The 19,015-nt window shown below is 45.3% G+C and overlaps 1 protein-coding gene across 1 annotated transcript in view; it reads right to left on the bottom strand.

Annotated features, from left to right (window-relative positions):
- RSL1D1 (ribosomal L1 domain containing 1) overlaps positions 1–19,015 on the bottom strand; it is a 199,966-nt gene that overhangs the window by 10,968 nt on the left and 169,983 nt on the right. Inside the window, exon 7 of the mRNA XM_040356935.1 lies at positions 6,759–6,875. Within this exon, the coding sequence (XP_040212869.1) occupies positions 6,759–6,875 (117 nt within the window). The remainder of the gene's footprint in view (positions 1–6,758; positions 6,876–19,015) is intronic.

Below are 19,015 nucleotides of genomic sequence, written 5' to 3'. Positions count from 1 at the left end.
GTGATTTAGGTACCCAAGAGATACCACCCAGAAGAATGGAGTGGTATAGTGAACAATCGAAGTATAAATTCCTTACATATTCTAGATATCATGCCCGGAAAGGATAATTGTTTTTCGATTTTATCTTGGAATGTTAGAGGATTGAATTCAAAGTTTAAACGTGCATTAATGTTTCAGTATATAAAAAAATATTCTCCCCAACTGATTATACTACAGGAGACACATTTAATGGGGAAAAAATTAATCACACTAAAAAAAGCCTGGATACAGAAAACATATCACTCTACGTATTCTTCATATGCTAGAGGGGTGTCGATCTTGGTGAATAAATCTTTTACAGGAGAAATAGAAAAGGCTCATATAGATGCGAATGGAAAATATGTTATTCTAGTATATAGGATGGGTAAACAGAGATATGTTATAGCTGCTGTGTATATTCCACCTCCATTCTCGGTGGCAGTACTGAATGAGATAATGGAAAAAATCATTCAGTATATGCCAGCGAGATTGATATTAATAGGAGATTTTAATGCGGTCTTATCACCAGAGTTGGACAGACCAAAACCCCCTAAACAACATTCAACAGAATTGTATAACTGGGCTCAGGTAATGGGGGTAACGGAAGTTTGGCGGTGGAGGAATCCAGGAGAAAGGGGATACTCATGTTTTTCCACTTCCTATAAGACGGCATCTAGAATAGATTTAGCGTTTACTGACTCCACGATGTTAGCAGATATCGTGGAGGCCAAATATCTGCCGAGTGGTCTTTCAGATCATTCTCCTTTATATCTGTCAGTACGTATTCCAACTCCTAAAAATGCGTCTCTGTGGAAATTAACTCCGCAATGGGTGGATCACCCAGAAATAGTAGAGAAAATGGAATCAATAATGATGGAATATTGGGAGAATAACGCAGGATCAGCCTCGGTAGAAACGGTATGGGATGCGTTCAAAGCCTACACACGAGGGCAATATATATCAAATATTTCAGCAGTTAACAAAAAACAGAAGGTGAAGGAACAAGAGCTGAAAATACAGATTGAAATACAAAGGGAGAGGTATGGGCAGGATTCCAGCAGCATTAATTTTGATGAAATGATGGCAGCACAGAGAGATCTTCACCTACATATGGAAGAAACAACTAGATTGGAAATGCATAAAAATAGACAGAATATTTTTGAACAGGGAGATAGGGGGGGCAGATTTCTGGCAAGGCTGGCGCAACAAGAACATCAAGCCACAATTATATCAGAGATTGAGGACTTTAATGGACAGATAGTAAAAGAACCCAAAGAAATATTGGAGGCCTTTAGAGAGTATTATAGTTTGCTTTATACCTCCTCTCTCCCGTCTGGCCCCTGCCCAGAGGATACGACGGACCTTTTGGACCGGATAGCCTTGGGGTGGCTGTCAGACGGGGAGAGGAGAGAATTGGTTCGGCCCATTGGGGTGGAAGAGATTATGGAGGTTATACGTACGTTTTCGGGAGGAAAGGCACCAGGCCCAGATGGAATTCCTGTAGAATTTTATAAAAGGTATGGAGCATTAATAGCCCCTAAATTAGTAGAAGTATTTACAAGCGGGTTAATGCAAGGAGCCCTGCCAGAATCTATGAGAGAGGCACACATAACACTAATATATAAGGAAACAAAAGATCCAAAGTTATGTTCATCGTATAGGCCAATTGCATTATTAAATATAGATGTAAAAATATTGACAAAAATACTGACACTTAGAGTACAGCCCCTGCTTAGAAATATAATAGATTCAGATCAAACAGGATTCATGCCACAAAGGACAACAGATATTAATTTACGTAGGCTTTACACGAACATACATACACATCATATGCATGAGGGATCAAGGACAGTGGCCTCTTTAGATATTGAGAAAGCCTTCGATACGGTGGAATGGCCATTTCTCTGGGAAATACTTAGGAGGATGGGATTCCCTCTAGTATTTATTAAGTGGATTCAAACAATATACGAAAGGCCAATGTCTGCAGTGAAATTAGGGGGAAGATTATCGTCTTTTTTTCAATTACATAGAGGCACGAGGCAGGGCTGCCCTCTCTCTCCAGCGCTCTTTGCAATTGCAATAGAGCCAGTGGCAGAGGCTCTTAGGACCACACCCAATATTCAGGGACTCCGGGTGGGGGGGCTGGAAGAGAGAGTAGCCCTGTATGCCGACGACATGCTTCTATTTTTGAGAGATGCGGGTCCATCTTTGGAAGGAGCTCTGGAATTGCTGAATGTTTATTCGGTATATACAGGGCTTAAAGTAAACTGGGGTAAGTCAATATTATTCCCTATAGATCAAGGAGCACAGGAAACCGCTGCCCCAAATACGCCGTTGAAATGGGTACTGGAATTTAAATATTTAGGCATTAGAATATCTAGACAGGTTGAAGATTTTCGGAAATTAAATTTAGATCCGGAGGTACAGGAGCTTGGGAGGAAAATAAAGATCTGGGCGACACTGCCTCTGTCTTTACTGGGACGTATAAACCTAGTGAAGATGAAGGTATTGCCTAAATTTTTATATGTCTTCAGAAACTCTCCACAGTGGCTCCCAAAAAGTTTTTTTGTAAAACTACATGGAATGCTCTCTGCATTTATATGGGCCAATAAACCAGCTAGAATTAAATTAAGCACACTTATGAGACCGGAAGTGCAGGGGGGATTAGCATTCCCAGACTTCCATAAATATTATACAGCGGCACAGTTAGTGACAGCAGGGAGATGGTTAGACCCGGATGGATACGATTCGGCCACTATGTTGGAAGCAACAGTGGTCCAATCGGTAGAAGCACTACAGGGACTGCTGTATAGGGGTATTAAAACAAGGAGAGATTTGACACCAGCGATGAGAACAACAGTCAAAATATGGAAATCCGTCATAGGAAGAGAAGGGGGAAAAAAAAATAATTTATCTCCAAATACCCCTCTGTGGAGGAACCCTGAATTACCACATATAGATTTGGTCCAAGACCCGGGAGCATGGACTAAATATGGGGTGAAGAAATTATCACAGTTGATACAGGGAGGAAAGTTTCTATCATATGTGGAAATGAGACAGCTTTGGAATATCCCCGAGAGTTATGAGTTCAGGTATAGGCAGCTCAGCCATGCCTTAATAGCCCAGTTCCCAGAGGGGACCCCGCAACTGATGGAATCAGATGTAGAACAAATGGTAAAAAGCGGGAAGAGGACAATCTCAAATTTCTATGGATACTTGATAAACACTACACCTTATGATATAAGCAAACTAAGAGAAAATTGGAAGAGAGAAGCTCCGGGTTTGGAGAACTGGGAGGAAGTATGGAGGTTCCCATTGCAGATACTGGTATCACTCCGAGATAAACTGATACAATATAAAATTATACATAGAAGCCATTATACACCATACAAGTTGTATAGGATTTCACCGACCAACTCGCAGAATTGCTGGAGGTGTGTGGTTGCTCCAGGAGACTTTATGCATATATTCTGGCTTTGTCCAAAAATAGCAGCGTTCTGGAGTGAGATTCTGAGAATGATAGCAAGAGTGACATCTGTAAGGTTGGAACAAGAAGTGGAGATTTGTCTCTTAGGATTAATAGGGGGTAATGTTATTTCAAAAGAAAGGAAAACGCAGATAGGCCTGTTGCTGTTCTATGCCAGGAAAGTAATAGTCCTAAATTGGAAAAAAACAGAGGCTCCTTCAATAGCACAGTGGAAAAATCTAGTAAACAGCAATCTGATATTATACAGAGAAACATATTGTAATAGAGGATATGGGGAGAAATATAGTAGAGTATGGGCAAATTGGATAGAGAACCCTATAACAGCATCAGGATAAAGGGGGGAATTGGGAAATTAATCACACCATTGGGGGAGGAGGGGGAGGGAGAAAGAGAAATGTATGGTATTGGATGGAAGGATATTGTATGGATGCTTTGAAGAAATAGAGGAAGGTCAATGTCAATGCCATTGGAATCTAAGTGAAATATGAATGTAATGTATGTGTACGATTTTATTTTTTGTATGGAAAAAAAAAGAGAAAATTTAAATAAAGAGATTTATAAAAAAAAAAAATAAAGGTACCCAGAGGATTTAATAGAAAAAAGGAGCTTGCTTTCTAATGGAAAATGTTTATGAAACTTAAATGAAAATGTTAGAGCCCTTTCACACTGGGGCGTTGGCGGTAAAGCGCCGGTATTTTTAGCGGTGCTTTACCAGTGTTTTAGAAGCGCTATTCGGCCACTAGTGGCCAAAAAAGGGTTAACAGCAGCGCTTTGCTGCCACTGCCCATTGATTTCAATGTGCAGGGCGCTTTAAGAGTGGTATATACACCGCTCCTAAAACACCTTAAAAAAAGCTGCTTGCAGGACTTTGACATCCCCGCACCGCTCCAGTGTGAAAGCCCTTTGGGTTTTCACATTGGAGAGACAGCTTTACAGGTGTCTGTAAAGTGCCTCAGTGTAAAAGGGGTCTTACTGTTCTGCAAAGCACACCTTTAAGTATTCCTCACGATTATATGTTCCTATAATAATTTATGATAGGTATTGTCCAATGTTTCCCCTTTATTGGGGTATATAAACTGCACTCAAACAGGTCTTTGAACAAGCCCATCCGTGTTTGAGTATTTCCAAGCGCTTGAACTGGGTACATCCTGGCATAGACGGACAGATCAAACAGACGGGCCCGGGATTATTTAATCTCCCTTAAAATTGCCTCATGCTCGGAGCTCAACTTTTTTTGGGCTTAACACAGCAACATAGGATTCAAAAACATTTTTTTTTTACTACTTTTTGTTGAGAACAATACAAAATTACACAAACAAGTGCAAGACTGTGGAATAGTATGACACGAAGATGGTATAATAGATAGACAGTACAATATAGTATACAGATCATATAAAACAGGACATCTCTCACATAAAACAGATATAACAAAAAGGGACCTATAAAAATGTCAAAGAGTCAACACATGCAGTAGAGCTGCACGATTTTGGATAAAATGAGGATCACATTTTTTTGCTTAGAATAAAAGATCACGATCCTCAGCGTAACATCCTTCAATATAAAAAAGTGCCCAAATTTTTTTTTTTTCCGTATAATGTGAAGTGTATTTTTTCCCCAAAAATTGCCTTTGAAAAACTGCTGCACAAATACAGTGCGACATAAAATATTGCAATGACCGCCATTTTATTCTCTAGTGTCTGCTAGAAAAAAAAAAAAAAAAAGAAGAATATAGATAGAGAGATCTGTGTCTATATTTTGGGGTTCCCAGTAATTTTCTAGCAAAAAAATACTGATACAGTGGAACTTTGGTTCACGAGTAATGCGGTTAACGAGCGTTTCGAAAGACGAGCAACTTTTAAATCCTGACTTGGTTTGCGAGTTGTCAGGTGTTGCAGGTGACTCGTAACGGTTTGGAGCCACTCGGAAACGCTTGTTTCGGAGATCAGTCGCGTTGTCCGAGTATTTCTGGGGGTCTCGGGCGCCCCCCACTTCTGGCCACATGCGGTATTGCATGCCATAGAAGTCAATGCGGAATGAATTATATTTTTTTTATTGACTTTGATATGCGAGTGCTTTGAAATACAAGCATTCTCCTTGAACGGATTATGCTCTTAATCCAAGGTTCCACCGTATTTAACTTGTAAGCAATAAAATGTCAGAAAAAAGCTTGGTCTAAGTGATTAACCGCGGTGTCCCACGATCGGGTCACAAAGCTGAAGAACGGGCAAGTGTTAAAAAAACAAAAAAAAACAAAAAAAAAACAACCTCACCGTGCTAGTCAGACTTTCACTGTCACTGTCTGTTCTGTCATTGGGGAACGCCGATTAGTGACGTCACACGCCAAGCCACGCCCCTCACATAGTAAGAATCACTCCCTTAGGTCACACTTAACACCTTCAGCGCCCCCTACAGGTTAACCCCTTCAGTGTAATTTTCACAGTAAAAAGTGCATTTTTATAGCACCGATCGCTGTAAAAAGGAGAATGGACACAAAATGGTGTCAAAAGTGTTCGCCATAATGTCGCAGTCACGCCATTACTATTAAAAAAAAAAGTAATAAAAATGCCATAAAAACTATCCGCTATTTTGTAGATGCTATAACTTTTGGGCAAACCAATCAAACGCTTATTGCGATTTTTTTTACCAAAAATAATGTAGAAGATTACGTATTGGCCTAAACTGAGGAATATATTATATATATGGCGTCAATTTAAAAAAAGCGTTTTTTACTCTCTGCTATATCCCCCAAATATAAATATATATATATATATATATATTTGGGGGATATAGCTGAGAGAGTAAAAAATAACACTTTTATAAAATTGACGCCCTTTGTTTATTGCGCAAAAAATAAAGACCGCAGAGGTGATCAAATTCCACCAAAAGAAAGCTCTATTTGTGTGAAAAAAGGGACATCAATTTTGTTTGGGAGCCACATAGCACGACTGTGCAATTGTCAGCTAAAGCGACGCAGTGCCGAATCGCAAAAAAGGGCCTGGTCCTTTAGCAACAAAATGGTCTGGGGCTAAAGTGGTTAAAGAATGTACTAACAAATCTTACGATGTCTGCTCTGCTTTCACCTAAATTTAAACTTAGACAGTCACATCCTGCCCCAAATCACTGAACAGCACCCAAATTCATGTCCAGCCAATATCCTTGTTGAAAACAATGTAGAGGGTTACGGTAAAATTCAAAATATGCGTTCTATATTTTAATGACCACTATATAAGCTGTCAATATATAAATTACTTACATTATGGTCCATAGTCTTAGTTGAGTCTATTTTTTTCAAATTGTTAGGAGAATTGTAAATAGGCAGAGCCACAGATGTCTGCGTTTTCAGGTGCAAGACCTTAATGTTTTTCCATTTCTGAAAATAAAAAAAAACAGGCAAAACTGTCAGGTTGAACTAAAATCACACACAACAGTCATATGAAAACTCACTTTAACCATGTTTAATAATTCATTTCCTTCTAGTACCCATGTTGATTTGTTTGTTTTTTGGGCTTTTAAAAGAAAAAAACGCAGTTGGAGGGGGCCATCAAACCTAAAAGAGTTAGCAACTTGGCAAGTGAAGCCTAGCTCCGGGGGAAACCAAAAATTCTCCACAGGCACGGTTTAAAAGATATTCACACTGCATACAGCCTGTGACTTCACGACACATGTGCTCTGGTGGTACGGCATACCCGTGCCATCCCTGCAGAGCTCTTTGTCGTGGCTTCTGCACAGGAGTGAAGTCATCGCGGTTTAGCCAGTCAGACAGCCCTAGCATGCAAACTTGGAAGGGAGACTGGGTGAAGATGGAAGGTCAGTCAACGGTGACAGCGCGCAGCTGAAGGGTTTCATACTAAGGTAATTTGATAACGTGCTAGTATGCGATGGACATTATGCCATCGTCTTGCAGGGATTTTTTTTATTTTTTTTTTTAAAGGCTGCGGTTTATTACCGCTTTAAGTGTTTATGTCTAGGTACTGGAAGAACCAGTTTAACTTACCAGATACCCGATTTTCCACTTCCACACTCTCCTTGCTTATGCTTCTTGTTGACTGGGGTTTCTCAACAAGGGTTCCTCCAGGAGGTTGCTAGAGGTTCCTTGATCAATTTATGCCTCTCAGCCAAGTTCTCACTGACGCCATTGATCTTTTCAATTATTTGTAAAGGTGGCAATTCTTCCCAATGACCACCACACTAATGTATCATAAGTTTTAGATCTAGTAACAGGGGCTCGAGACCGGAAAATTATTTCAAGGGTTGTGTGTCAGAGATTATATTTATATATATATATATATATATATATATATATATATATATATATATATATATATATATATATATATATATATATACATATACATATACATATATATACACATACATACATACATACATACACACACACATACGTATACACACACACACGCACACACACAAACAACAAGGGGACACGCGCTCCAATTGCAGAAAACGATTTACTGTAATCTTCAAATCATATGAAGAATAGCGATAGATATATATACACACACACACACACACACACACAGTGGGTATAGAACAGAAATTGCCCCCTTTAAAGTAATCAAATTTTGATGCTTAGCAGCCTGAAATGAAAGTTGCCTTATTACAGTTTTGCTTTATCCAGCTGTATTTACTAGAGCAACTTATAACATCCAAGTGAAAGATCCAACATCAACCTTTCAGGAAGGAAAAAAAAAAATATCAAAACCAGAATCACAGTTTGAAAAAGGATTTATGCTTTAATTACAGCCTTTAGTCTGTTGAAATACATCTCTACCAACTTTGCACATCTAGACTTATTATATGGTGTTGAGGCCAAAAAAAAAAAAATGTAAATTTTAGTCTCATCTGACCACCCAAAATTCCATCCATCAAATCTTCGGCCCTCGTTTTAACTTTGGATAGAAAAACTTTTTATGCCAGAAAATGACATATACAGCCCACTTCCTGTTTGGCTGGTAAAAAGCCTAGGCTTATGACATCATGCACAGCTCTCTTTCGTGAGAGTTTGCCAGGAAGTGAGGGGGGGGGGAGTCATAAGAGGGCCAATCAGAGCTGGAGGTGTGCCTGTGTGTATAAATCCAGGAAGTGAACAGGCAGCAGCTTTAGCTGCCCTCAGTTAAAATGGATGAAGCCAGAATCAGTGGAGGGAGATTTCTGCAGCATATTTGGCAGGTACAGAGTCACAGTATATACAGGTGAAACTCGAAAAAATTGAATATCGTGCACAAGTTCATTTATTTCACTATTACAACTAAAAGGTGAAACCAATGAGATGGCAAGATGGCTCAAGCTTTGATTTGTCATAATTGTGATATTATGAATAAAAGCTCATGAAAACCCCAAATCCACAATCTCAGAAAATTTGAATATTGTGAAAAGGTGCAATATTCTAGGCTCAAAGTGTCCCACTCAGCCAATTAAGCCATAACATCTGCAAAGGGTTCCTGAGCCTTTAAATCAGGGATCCTCAAACGACAGCCCTCCAGCTGTTTCGGAACTTCACATCCCATGAGGCATTGTAAAAAACGGACATTCACAGACATGACTAGGCATGATTTGAAGACCCCTGCTTTAAATGGTCCCTCAGTCTGGTTCAGTAGGAATTCCAATCATGGGAAAGACTGCTAACCTGACAGTTGTGCAGAAAACCATCATTGACACCCTCCATAAGGAGGGAAAGCCTCAAAAAAGGTAATTGTAAAATAAGTTGGATGTTCCCAAAGTGCTGTATCAAAGCCATAGTTGTGCGCAGCCTGTTGCATTAGGGTGTGCACCTCAAAGCTCAAACACATTACCGATCATTCACAAAGAAAGGGAAGGGGCCGGTAAGTCATATTTACTGGCCCCTTCCACTACTCATCCTAAAACATCCCTGCAATAACAGCCAGAGGGAGAGGAGAGTAGGGAAGCCGGCAGCGCTGCAAGGGGAAGGAGGGGGGAACCTAGGCAGTAGGGGGGAATCTGTCCTGCACAGGGTGATTAGGGTGTGCCTGGGCACACCTGTCACACCCTGTGTGCATGCCTATAATCAAAGCACATTAATAGAAAGTTAGGTGGAAGGGAAAGTGTGGAAGAAAAGGTGCACAAGCAAAGGGATGACCACAGCATGGAGAGGATTGTCAGAAAACGGCCATTCAAAAGTGTTGAGGACTTTCACAAGGCGTGGACTGAGGCTGGAGTCAGTGCATCAAGAGCCGCCACACAGACAGACCCTGGACTTGGGCTTCAAATGTCGTATTCCTCTTGACAAGCCACTCCTGAACAAACAATGTCAGAAGCGTCTTACCTGGGCTAAAGAAAAACAGACCTGGTCTGTTGCTCAGTGGTTTAACCTCTTGACCACTGGGTACCTAAACCCCCTTCCTAACCAGATCAATTTTCAGCTTTCGGTGCTCTCATAGTTATAGTTAGTCAGGTTGAAAAAAAACACAAGTGGGGGCGTGGCCTGGACATGGCTGAGTGAAGCCGCTTCTTTTTAGAGCTCCCGGCCTGTTACCCTGATTTCTGGCTAAAAAAATCGCCCTTAAACCGGCATGTACTCTGCCAAATGATACAGGACCAGACAGCGACGAGGGGGACCCCAGCTAGCAAAGTTTCTGGCGAAATCCAGAAATATTTCAAGCTCCTACAGGAACTTTCTCCCGGGACCGGCTTGGAAACTACACGAGGCCCTGCACGTGGAGTAGAAGAGGAGGCCCAGTTACTGGGCACCAGTAGAGCGGAGGCAAGTGTGGTCCTGCCCCAGGGGCTGACGACAGCCATCCCTCAAGAAGAGATGCCTGCCTTACAGCTATCAGAGGCCGCAGGACTTGACCAGGACATTAAAACCCTACTCCAGGCCCTACCTACAAGGACCGACAGAGGCCCTGATCCTTCGCCTGGAAGAAACACATAGGCGGGATATACAGGAGGTGAGAGGAGAAGTCTTTACCCTCGCTGACCGGGTGACATCGGGAGAGGAGTCGGTGACCTCATTGGAGGCCCGGGTGGCGGCACTTGAACAATCCCGGGACCAACACCGCGATGCGGCGATCGCTTTACAGCTCCACTTGGAGGACGTGGAAGACCGGAGCCGCGGCAATAATTTGCGGCTCTGAGGCATACCTGAGTCCGCAGAGGTGGAGGATGTCAAGGCAAAAGGTGACTGGGATCTTCCGCGATGTCCTGGGTGACCAGAGAGCGGAGATCGAGCTCGGCAGAGCACATAGGGCGCTTGGGCCTAAGCCAATAGACTTGGACAGACCGCGGGACGTGGTATGCCGCCTGCATCACTTCGTACAGAAGGAGACCATCCGCGCCAGGCATGGGACCAGGGAGAGATCGAGGTGGATGGCGCGCAGATCCGGATCATGCCCAACTTATCCAGGGCTACACTGCGCCGCAGGGCGCTGCTGCAGCCCCTCCTGGATCTCGCCAAGCAAACAGGGCATACGTACCGATGGGGACATCCACTGGCGGTTACATTCCGCAAGGACACCAACGCTTTCACGCTTCAAACTGCTGCGGACCTCCCAGCGCTCTTTTGCTTCATGGGTGCTGAGCCGATACAGGTGCCAGACTGGCTCCAGTTCCTGCCTCGCCAGTCCGGACGTTCGGGGCGGCGGTATTCCGAGGTCCCTTGCCACCCCGCCCGCAGAGGGGTAGATGGAGGCGCCATTCTGCCCGGGGAGAAGAGGCACGCGAGTAGGCCTTAGGCCACATCTCCCTATCCCCCATCCTTGACCGCCTACCACTTTTATTGGGAACATCATCTTTGGAACCCCTTACGTTTGCCCCCCTTCTCCCTTGAAGTCCGGTTTGCCTTGTGACTGCCCTGAGCCCGATGTCCTTCCCTGTGACGGGGACCCCCCCCTTATGAGTATATAGCTCCCCTAGCATGATAACCCCTCCAGACTGGCCTGGGGGCTGCTGCCCCATATTACATCAGGCTTGCCCCCCTTATCCCCTCACTGTGTAGCCTGCTCTGTGACCTGGTTCAAAAGGATGAGGTGCACGGCCCTTAACCCCAGACACTGTTGCAAGAATGCTCCATTGAGGCTCTGGGGTACCGGATTTTGTATAAAAGCCGGCTCAATAACCATGTGATGCACTCCTGGAATCTGCGGACATGCAGACTTTGAGGGAAACCCTGGTCGAATAGGACATGTGTGTTCACGTCCAGGGAATGCAGGGTCTGTGCGGTAGCCAGAGGATCTGAGGGTAGCAGCACCCTCCTGGGGTTGTTTTCAATGGACTGGGGGGAGAGGGGACTTCTCGGAGGGGTTGGAGTAGGGATGGGAACGTGAACCGGATGGGACCTCCATTCTACCTGCGGTACAGGGGGAGAGGGCCCCATACCACGCCATGCTACTCTGTAGTGCAACGGAGGATAATGTCTGAGAGGGCCGTTGCCCTGTTTCCAAACACTTCCCAGAACTTTGCCCTTCTGCATGGAGAGACTGTGGGAGGGGGGGGTTGGCTGGCCTGTTATGCGGGGTGGGGGGGGGGTGGGGATGGAGGGATGATTTAGCTTGCCTCTCTTTGATGCTCCCTGATGAGGCAGGCACTTGCTTAACGTTTTCTGCCACCCAATGCCTGCACTTATTGCCTTTTATGTTTGGGGTTTTGAATGCTTAAATTCTTTGTTACTGCCCGTATAGATGTCTCACATAGATATACAATGTTTTGTTGGTTTATGTTACATACTGCAACAAATATGTATGCTGGGATTGGGTGGGCAGGTCCGGGTGCTCGATTCCCGACCCTGTCTAGTCTATTCCCCACTTAGGACTGCGCTCTATACCCGGATCTGATCCGGAGAGTGCTTTAGCCGATTTTGGCTACATTAGTAGATTTTCTCTGGCTGCACCCCTTGGTGCGCGCTCTCTACCCCCTCTCCTGCTTTCTCGTACCCCTCTCTTCCTCTGCTCCTCTTCTTCCTATCCCTGCCGTAGGCAATAGCTTGAGATCAACATCTCTCGTCCTCACTCGTACCCCTCTCCCCCCTCCTTGCACGAGCATGGATGTGCTTAACGTTGCATCACTGAATGTGAAGGGCCTTAATATGCCCGAAAAAAGACGCATGCTGCTGCATGACATGCGGCGCTTGGGAGCGGACGTGGTGCTGTTGCAAGAAACACATTTTAAGGAAAGCACACTCCCAAAAAATAGATACTTCCCCACGACATACCACTCTCAATACACAGAGGCCAAGTCCAGGGGAGTATCTGTACTGGTCTCCGCGAGAGTACCATGGACGCCCTTGAATGTCCGGACGGACAAGGAGGGATGTTTGTTTGTGAAGGGTAAGATAGGGAATAGGACGATGACCTTTGCCAACCTATACGCCCCCAATGTTCACCAGGACACGTTCCTCAAGAGGCGGCTGGAACAGCTCCAACGCTTCACAGAAGGCCATTTGATCGTGGGGGGTGACTTAAACATCCCCTTGATCCCAACAGAAGACATCTCCTCCAGAAAATCTTCCCTGACCCGAGACATACGCAAGCGCGTCGGCGTCTTTTGCACCCTGGGGAACGGGACTACACCTTTTTTTCTAAACCAGACGTATTCAAAAATTGACTACTTCCTAATACCACACAGCCAACTCGAGGCGATCCGAGACGTATCCATTGGCTCGATCACTTGGTCCGACCATGCCCGGTCACCTTAAAATACGTCATCTCTTACTCCAATAGTGGACAGAGGCCAGTATGGTGGCTTAATGAGGGCTTGTAACAAGTGGTGATTGTCTGCGCTGTGGTATGGCTTGGCCGGATGAGTGAAATGAGGGAATGGTGAGTGAACGGGCTAATAGGGCCTGGGGAGTGACAGGTAATGCAGACACAAATTAACCTTAACGGTTTTAAATAGGTACAGTCCTAACTGGACTGTAAAATGGTACAGTGGAGTCTTGAAAAGAAAGGTGTATGTGAAAATCAAAGCAAAAACTTAAAACGTGAACATAAAGTCTTAGGTGAGTGCAAACCAAAAGAAAAGGACGGCAGTTCAACACTGGGACTGGTGCAGCAGTGAGGAAATGGTTAAAATGGAAAAGGTTCCAAATTCTACAAGGGGTATTCAGTCCAGACAAATCCAAACAAACGCATGCAGCCCACACCTCGGTGACTAGTGCAGCTTACCTTCCAGCTGACATAAAAGGGTCAAACACATAGGATCAAAACGTTACCAGTTTTCTATTGGGTGGATATCTTGCTGCCAGTTCTCAATAGTTGGTCACACATAAAGAAACCAGAATAAAAAAAGGTTGTAGCCTTGTCCTCCTAACACTCATAAGCTGTAGGGAAAGGGATGTGATTAGCAGGGTGGCAGATTAAGTGTCCACTTACACAACTTACACAGTGTGTAGGGAAAAAATGCACATCTCCACGAGTGCCGAACTCGTCTCCTACTACTTCTCACTGTCAACAACTTTTGGCTCTTTAGCTGGTATGAGGCCGTCCGCTCGTGTCAGGATGAAGAAGGCAGGGGACGGAGGGAGGAGAAAATGCACATAGCATAAAACTGTACAGCAATTTTAATAACCAAAAACCATAAATAAAACTCACATGGAGCAGTGAGGTGGCGGTCATGTATCCACGAGCACCGCGCTCGTCTGCCGTCCGTTCGGTGCTGCTCCCGGTTAATGCTCCGAGTCCCGACGCGTGTTCGTCACACCACGTGATCCCCTGATGAAGTCACGTGGTGTGACGAACACGCGGCGGGACTCACCATTCCCTCATTTCACTCATCCGGCCAAGCCATACCACAGCGCAGACAATCACCACTTGTTACATACACCTTTGTCTATAAAGGACAGACTCCCCATTTGTTTGCTGCAGTGTTTACCATATTGCACTCATCCCTTAGCCCACCTCCCTCCTCCTCCCCCCTCTTTTCTCTCACTTCCCTTTCCCCTTATCCTACACAGCGCAGGAGCTTTCACAATCACTTAATGAGGGCTTACTGCAAAATGAGGTCATGACCGACGTGGTTAGGGAACTAGATTGCTACTTTTCCACTAACAGCTCCCCTGACGGTGACACGGGTGTAGTTTGGGAGGCGCACAAAGCCGTGATTCGGGGGGTGCTTATCAAACATGGCTTAAGACTGAAACGGGAACGATCGGCCCAACTGAGTTCACTCGCTAGGTTACATTCTCTGGAAACTGCCCACAAAACAGCCCCGACCAGACAGCTAGACGCTGAGCTCGACACCGTCCACTCACAAGTGTCAGACATTCTCCACTTCAAGGCCAAGGCGGCGCTTCAGGTCTGCCATCAGAAGGCCAATGAATCGGGCAATAAGTGTGGCAAACTGTTGGCCAACACACTGCGCACACAACGATTGACATCATTCATCCCCCATGTCCTCTCCGCTCAGGGACAAAAACAGTCTACACCCCAACAGATTACACAGGAGTTTAGACATATCTTCAATTCCCTATACAACCTAGACAGGGTCCCACCCGCCCAAGACACGGTACTGGACTATATTTCTAAGTCCCTCATGCCCTCCTTGTCGGCCGAGGCGCAGGAGGACCTGGAGGACCCGATTTCCCTACCAGAGATCCAGCTTGCGCTGAAAAGCGCTAAGCCAGGCAAGGCCGCGGGTCCCGACGGCCTCACCGTCGCCTACTACAAATCCCTGTTGCCCTCTCTAGGCCAACACATGGTACGACTTTACAACGACCTAAGCTCAGGGAAATCTTTTCATACCACCACATTACAAGCCCAAATTTCTGTAATCCCGAAAGATGGCAAGGACCCAGCCCAGTGTGGAAGCTACCGGCCAATTTCGCTCCTGAACACGGACCTTAAATTGTTCACCAAGATTCTGGCCTCCAGATTACAAAGACACCTCCCGCACCTAATACACCTGGATCAGGTGGGTTTTGTGCAGTCTAGAGAAGCTTGTGACAACACCACTAAGGTCCTCAACCTCTTGCATATAACGAACGATAGTAAGACACCTAGTCTATTTGCAGGGACGGACGCCAAAAAGGCATTTGACCGGGTCGACTGGCCATTTTATGACGACAACGTTAAGCTACATCTAGGCGAAAGAATGCAAAATTGGGTCCTGGCGGTGTACAGGGGGCCAACGCCGAGGGTTAGGGCCAATGGAGTGCTCTCAGAGCTATTCCCCATCACTAATGGAACGAGACAGGGGTGTCCCCTTTCCCCCCTCTTGTTCGCACTCTCCCTTGAACCCTTCTTGTGTCACATACGCCTCAATCCTGACATCACTAGAATACGAACCGCGAACACTCAGTACAAGGTCTCCGCCTACGCGGACGACCTACTGTTCACTCTCACGAACCCGGACACCTCCCTACCGACTCTCCTTAAGGAATTTGACGTCTACGGAAGACTATCTAACCTAAGTCAGAGGCCATGGGTATAGGGATCCCACAGCACCAACTCACCCGGCTCAGGGATGGTTTTAAACTCAAATGGACGAAGACAGCACTGAAATACCTGGGGACCTAAATAACCCCCATCATTTTCACAGCTGTTCAAGCTCAACTTTCCTCCTCTTCTGAAGGAGGTTCAGAAGTTGCTGACTCAATGGTCCGGAGGTCTGCATTCATGGGTGGGCCGGTGTAACATCCTTAAGATGACAATTTTACCCAAATTTTTGTATCTCCTACAGGCCCTCCCAATCCGGATCCCAGGGGACTATTTTAAACAAGTCCACTCCACGTTCACCCAGTTCCTGTGGGCGGGAAGAAGTCACGTTTGCATAGGAAAATACTCCCTCTCCCGAAACTGCATGGCGGCCTAGCGCTGCCGGAAGTACGGACCTACTACTACTACGCGGCACACCTTGGTAGGCCAATTGACTGGTGCCGACATGGAAGCACTAAACTCTGGACGCAGGTAGAGCAGGGACAGTGTGGGATGCCCCTACAATAGGGCCCCTTGGTGCAGCTCTGCCCTCGCTCACAGCACGTCATCCTCTAATAGGGAACACGATTAAGATCTGCGCAAGGCTCTTCTCACAGTTCTCCCTACCCCCCCCCCCCCAAACTCCCCACTCAGACCTATTATAGGTCACCCACAATTTGGACCAGGCCTATGGGACAAAAAGTTCTTTGACCTCTGGAGCGCAGGACTTTTCCAGGCGTCCCACTTTAGCTCGATGGGGCGATGGAAATCAGCGGCCGAACTAGCAGATCCCACCGCCGTTTACTGCCTTGACTTCATGAGGGCATCTCAGCTGAGCCACTTCCTATGTAGCCTCCCTGCTCCCCCAGAGATACAAAACCCGTGCACAACTCTGGAGATGTGTGAAGAGACTGGAGTACTCCCCCATGCACTCTCCTTGCTCTATACTGTGTTGATCACCCCCCCTGGGGACTATCAGATTCCAGCTCTTACTAAATGGGAGAGGGATCTGGACGTGAGATTACCGGCCAAAAAAAAAAAAAAAAAAAAAAAACAAGCTATAATTCGGTTTACACATATGTCTTCTCTGTGGTTTAAAGTTCAGGAGACAAATTACAAGATCCTTACAAGATGGTACAAGACTCTAGCTCTCCTGAATAAGATGTTCCCTGACACCTGCTGGAGATGCCAACAGGACAGGGGTACTCTTTTACATGTGTTTTGGTCGTGCCCTCGGATCAGGGGATTCTGGGAAGAGGTACGCCGTATTACCCAGAAATTTGCAGAGCGTCCGATACCGGATGATCCGGCGTACTTTCTCTTGCATGCGACAGACATGTCGCCTGGGATCTACAAAAAAACCAACAGTGCGTCATCTTTTAGGACGCAGCCAAAGCCTGCGTGCCTCTCCACTGGAAATCCCCTCATCCGCCGACAATAGCTCTCTGGCTTAATAAAGTAGATGAGATTAGTCACATGGAGGACCTGATCCTATCCAGTCAACAAAGGCAGGAGGCGTACTCCCTAGCAGGAGGCGTACTTCCACAACTGCCAGGTCCTTAACTGGCAGTTGTGGACCATTTTCAAATACTCTGATGAAGGACAGACTCTCAGTAAGGGAGCGGACACCTGACTTCTCTGAATTCGCAATGAGTGTGACCTACGCCCCTCGGGGGGCTTTGGAATATCCATGCTCGTGCAACCCCCCCCCCTCCACTATACTGTACTTGGCTGCTAATATACTCTCTCCCAGAAAACGGAAAATAGGAAGGGGAAGAAAAAGGGGAAGAAAAAGAAAAAGAAAAAGAAGAAAAAGGACACAAGTCCATCCAGTTCAACCACAAAAAAAATAAACAAACAAAAAGAAAAAAAAACTGTACAATCCCATACACCCAACTCCATACCCACAGTTGATCCAGAGGAAGGCAAAAAAAAACAGCAGAGCATGATCCAATTTTCTACAGCAGGGGAAAAAATTCCTTCCTGATCGCCGAGAGGCAATCAGATTTACCCTGGATAAACTTTACCTACAAATCTTAGTACTCAGTTATATTATGTACATTTAGGAAAGAATGCAGGCCTTTCTTAAAAGAAATCTACTGAGCTGGCCAGAACCACCTCTGGAGGGAGTCTGTTCCACATTTTCACAGCTCTTACTATGAAAAAACCTTTCCGTATTTGGAGGTGAAATCTCTTTTCCTCTAGACGTAAAGAGTGCCCCCTTGTCCTTTGTGTTGACCGTAAAGTGAATAACTTAAACACCAAGTTCACTGTATGGACCTTGTGATACATTTGCCTATATGTCTCAGTGTACTGCTCCCTGCTTGCCATGTCTGTAGAGGTAGAAAGGAATTTCATGTGTGATTCATTGCTCTGACAGGTTATTGACGTGCTAATGTCCCCTCACTATTCTAAACGTTAATTGATCTATTGTGTTGTGTAAAGAAGATCTGTGTTTACCCTTAAAAGATGAGTATTGTATCATCAGGCTAAATGATTAGAGAAGTAGTATGTTAATTATTCTGATTGCTTCAGTGTATTAATTAACTCCCCTGATGTCTTTATCTAAAGAAATGTGTCTGCATGGTCGGCTCCGACTTGTCTCCTATAATCTGTATGGGAAACCCCACTGTGTGAGGGGGGCGTTCCTAACAGGCTGTAACCACATATAAGCTGAGTTTTTGTGTCAATAAAGTGTCTTGGTTCCAGCATCCAGTCTTGACTCATGTGTGGGGAATCCTGTGATGTTCTTGTATGGAGAGGAGGGAATGCTTGACGGGGATATCATACCGATACCGTCACAATTGGTTGGCAGCAGCGGGATCTTCCCTTCTACTCTCCTTTACACCCGGATTCCAAGCAGACACTGGAAGAACTACTGGAAGTTCGTGGAAGGATTGCTAGCAACAAAACCAAGCGGGTCATCATAGCAGAATCAATGGAGATAGACCAGGAGGACGGGATTGCAGCAACGCCAGCAGTACAAGAGATGGAGACACCAGTGATTCAGGAGGAGGAATCGCCAGCCAACAAGCTAATGAGAGAGAAGCTAGCGTGGTTCGGCCCGAACCCAACGGCAGATGTGGTGCTGAAAGTGATGGACCTGTTAGCGGAGGAGGCCAAA

This window comes from Rana temporaria, chromosome 6 (genome assembly GCF_905171775.1).
Source record: "Rana temporaria chromosome 6, aRanTem1.1, whole genome shotgun sequence".
In the NCBI taxonomy this organism is placed as follows: domain Eukaryota; kingdom Metazoa; phylum Chordata; class Amphibia; order Anura; family Ranidae; genus Rana; species Rana temporaria.
This window is presented reverse-complemented; position numbering and strand designations above follow the sequence as displayed.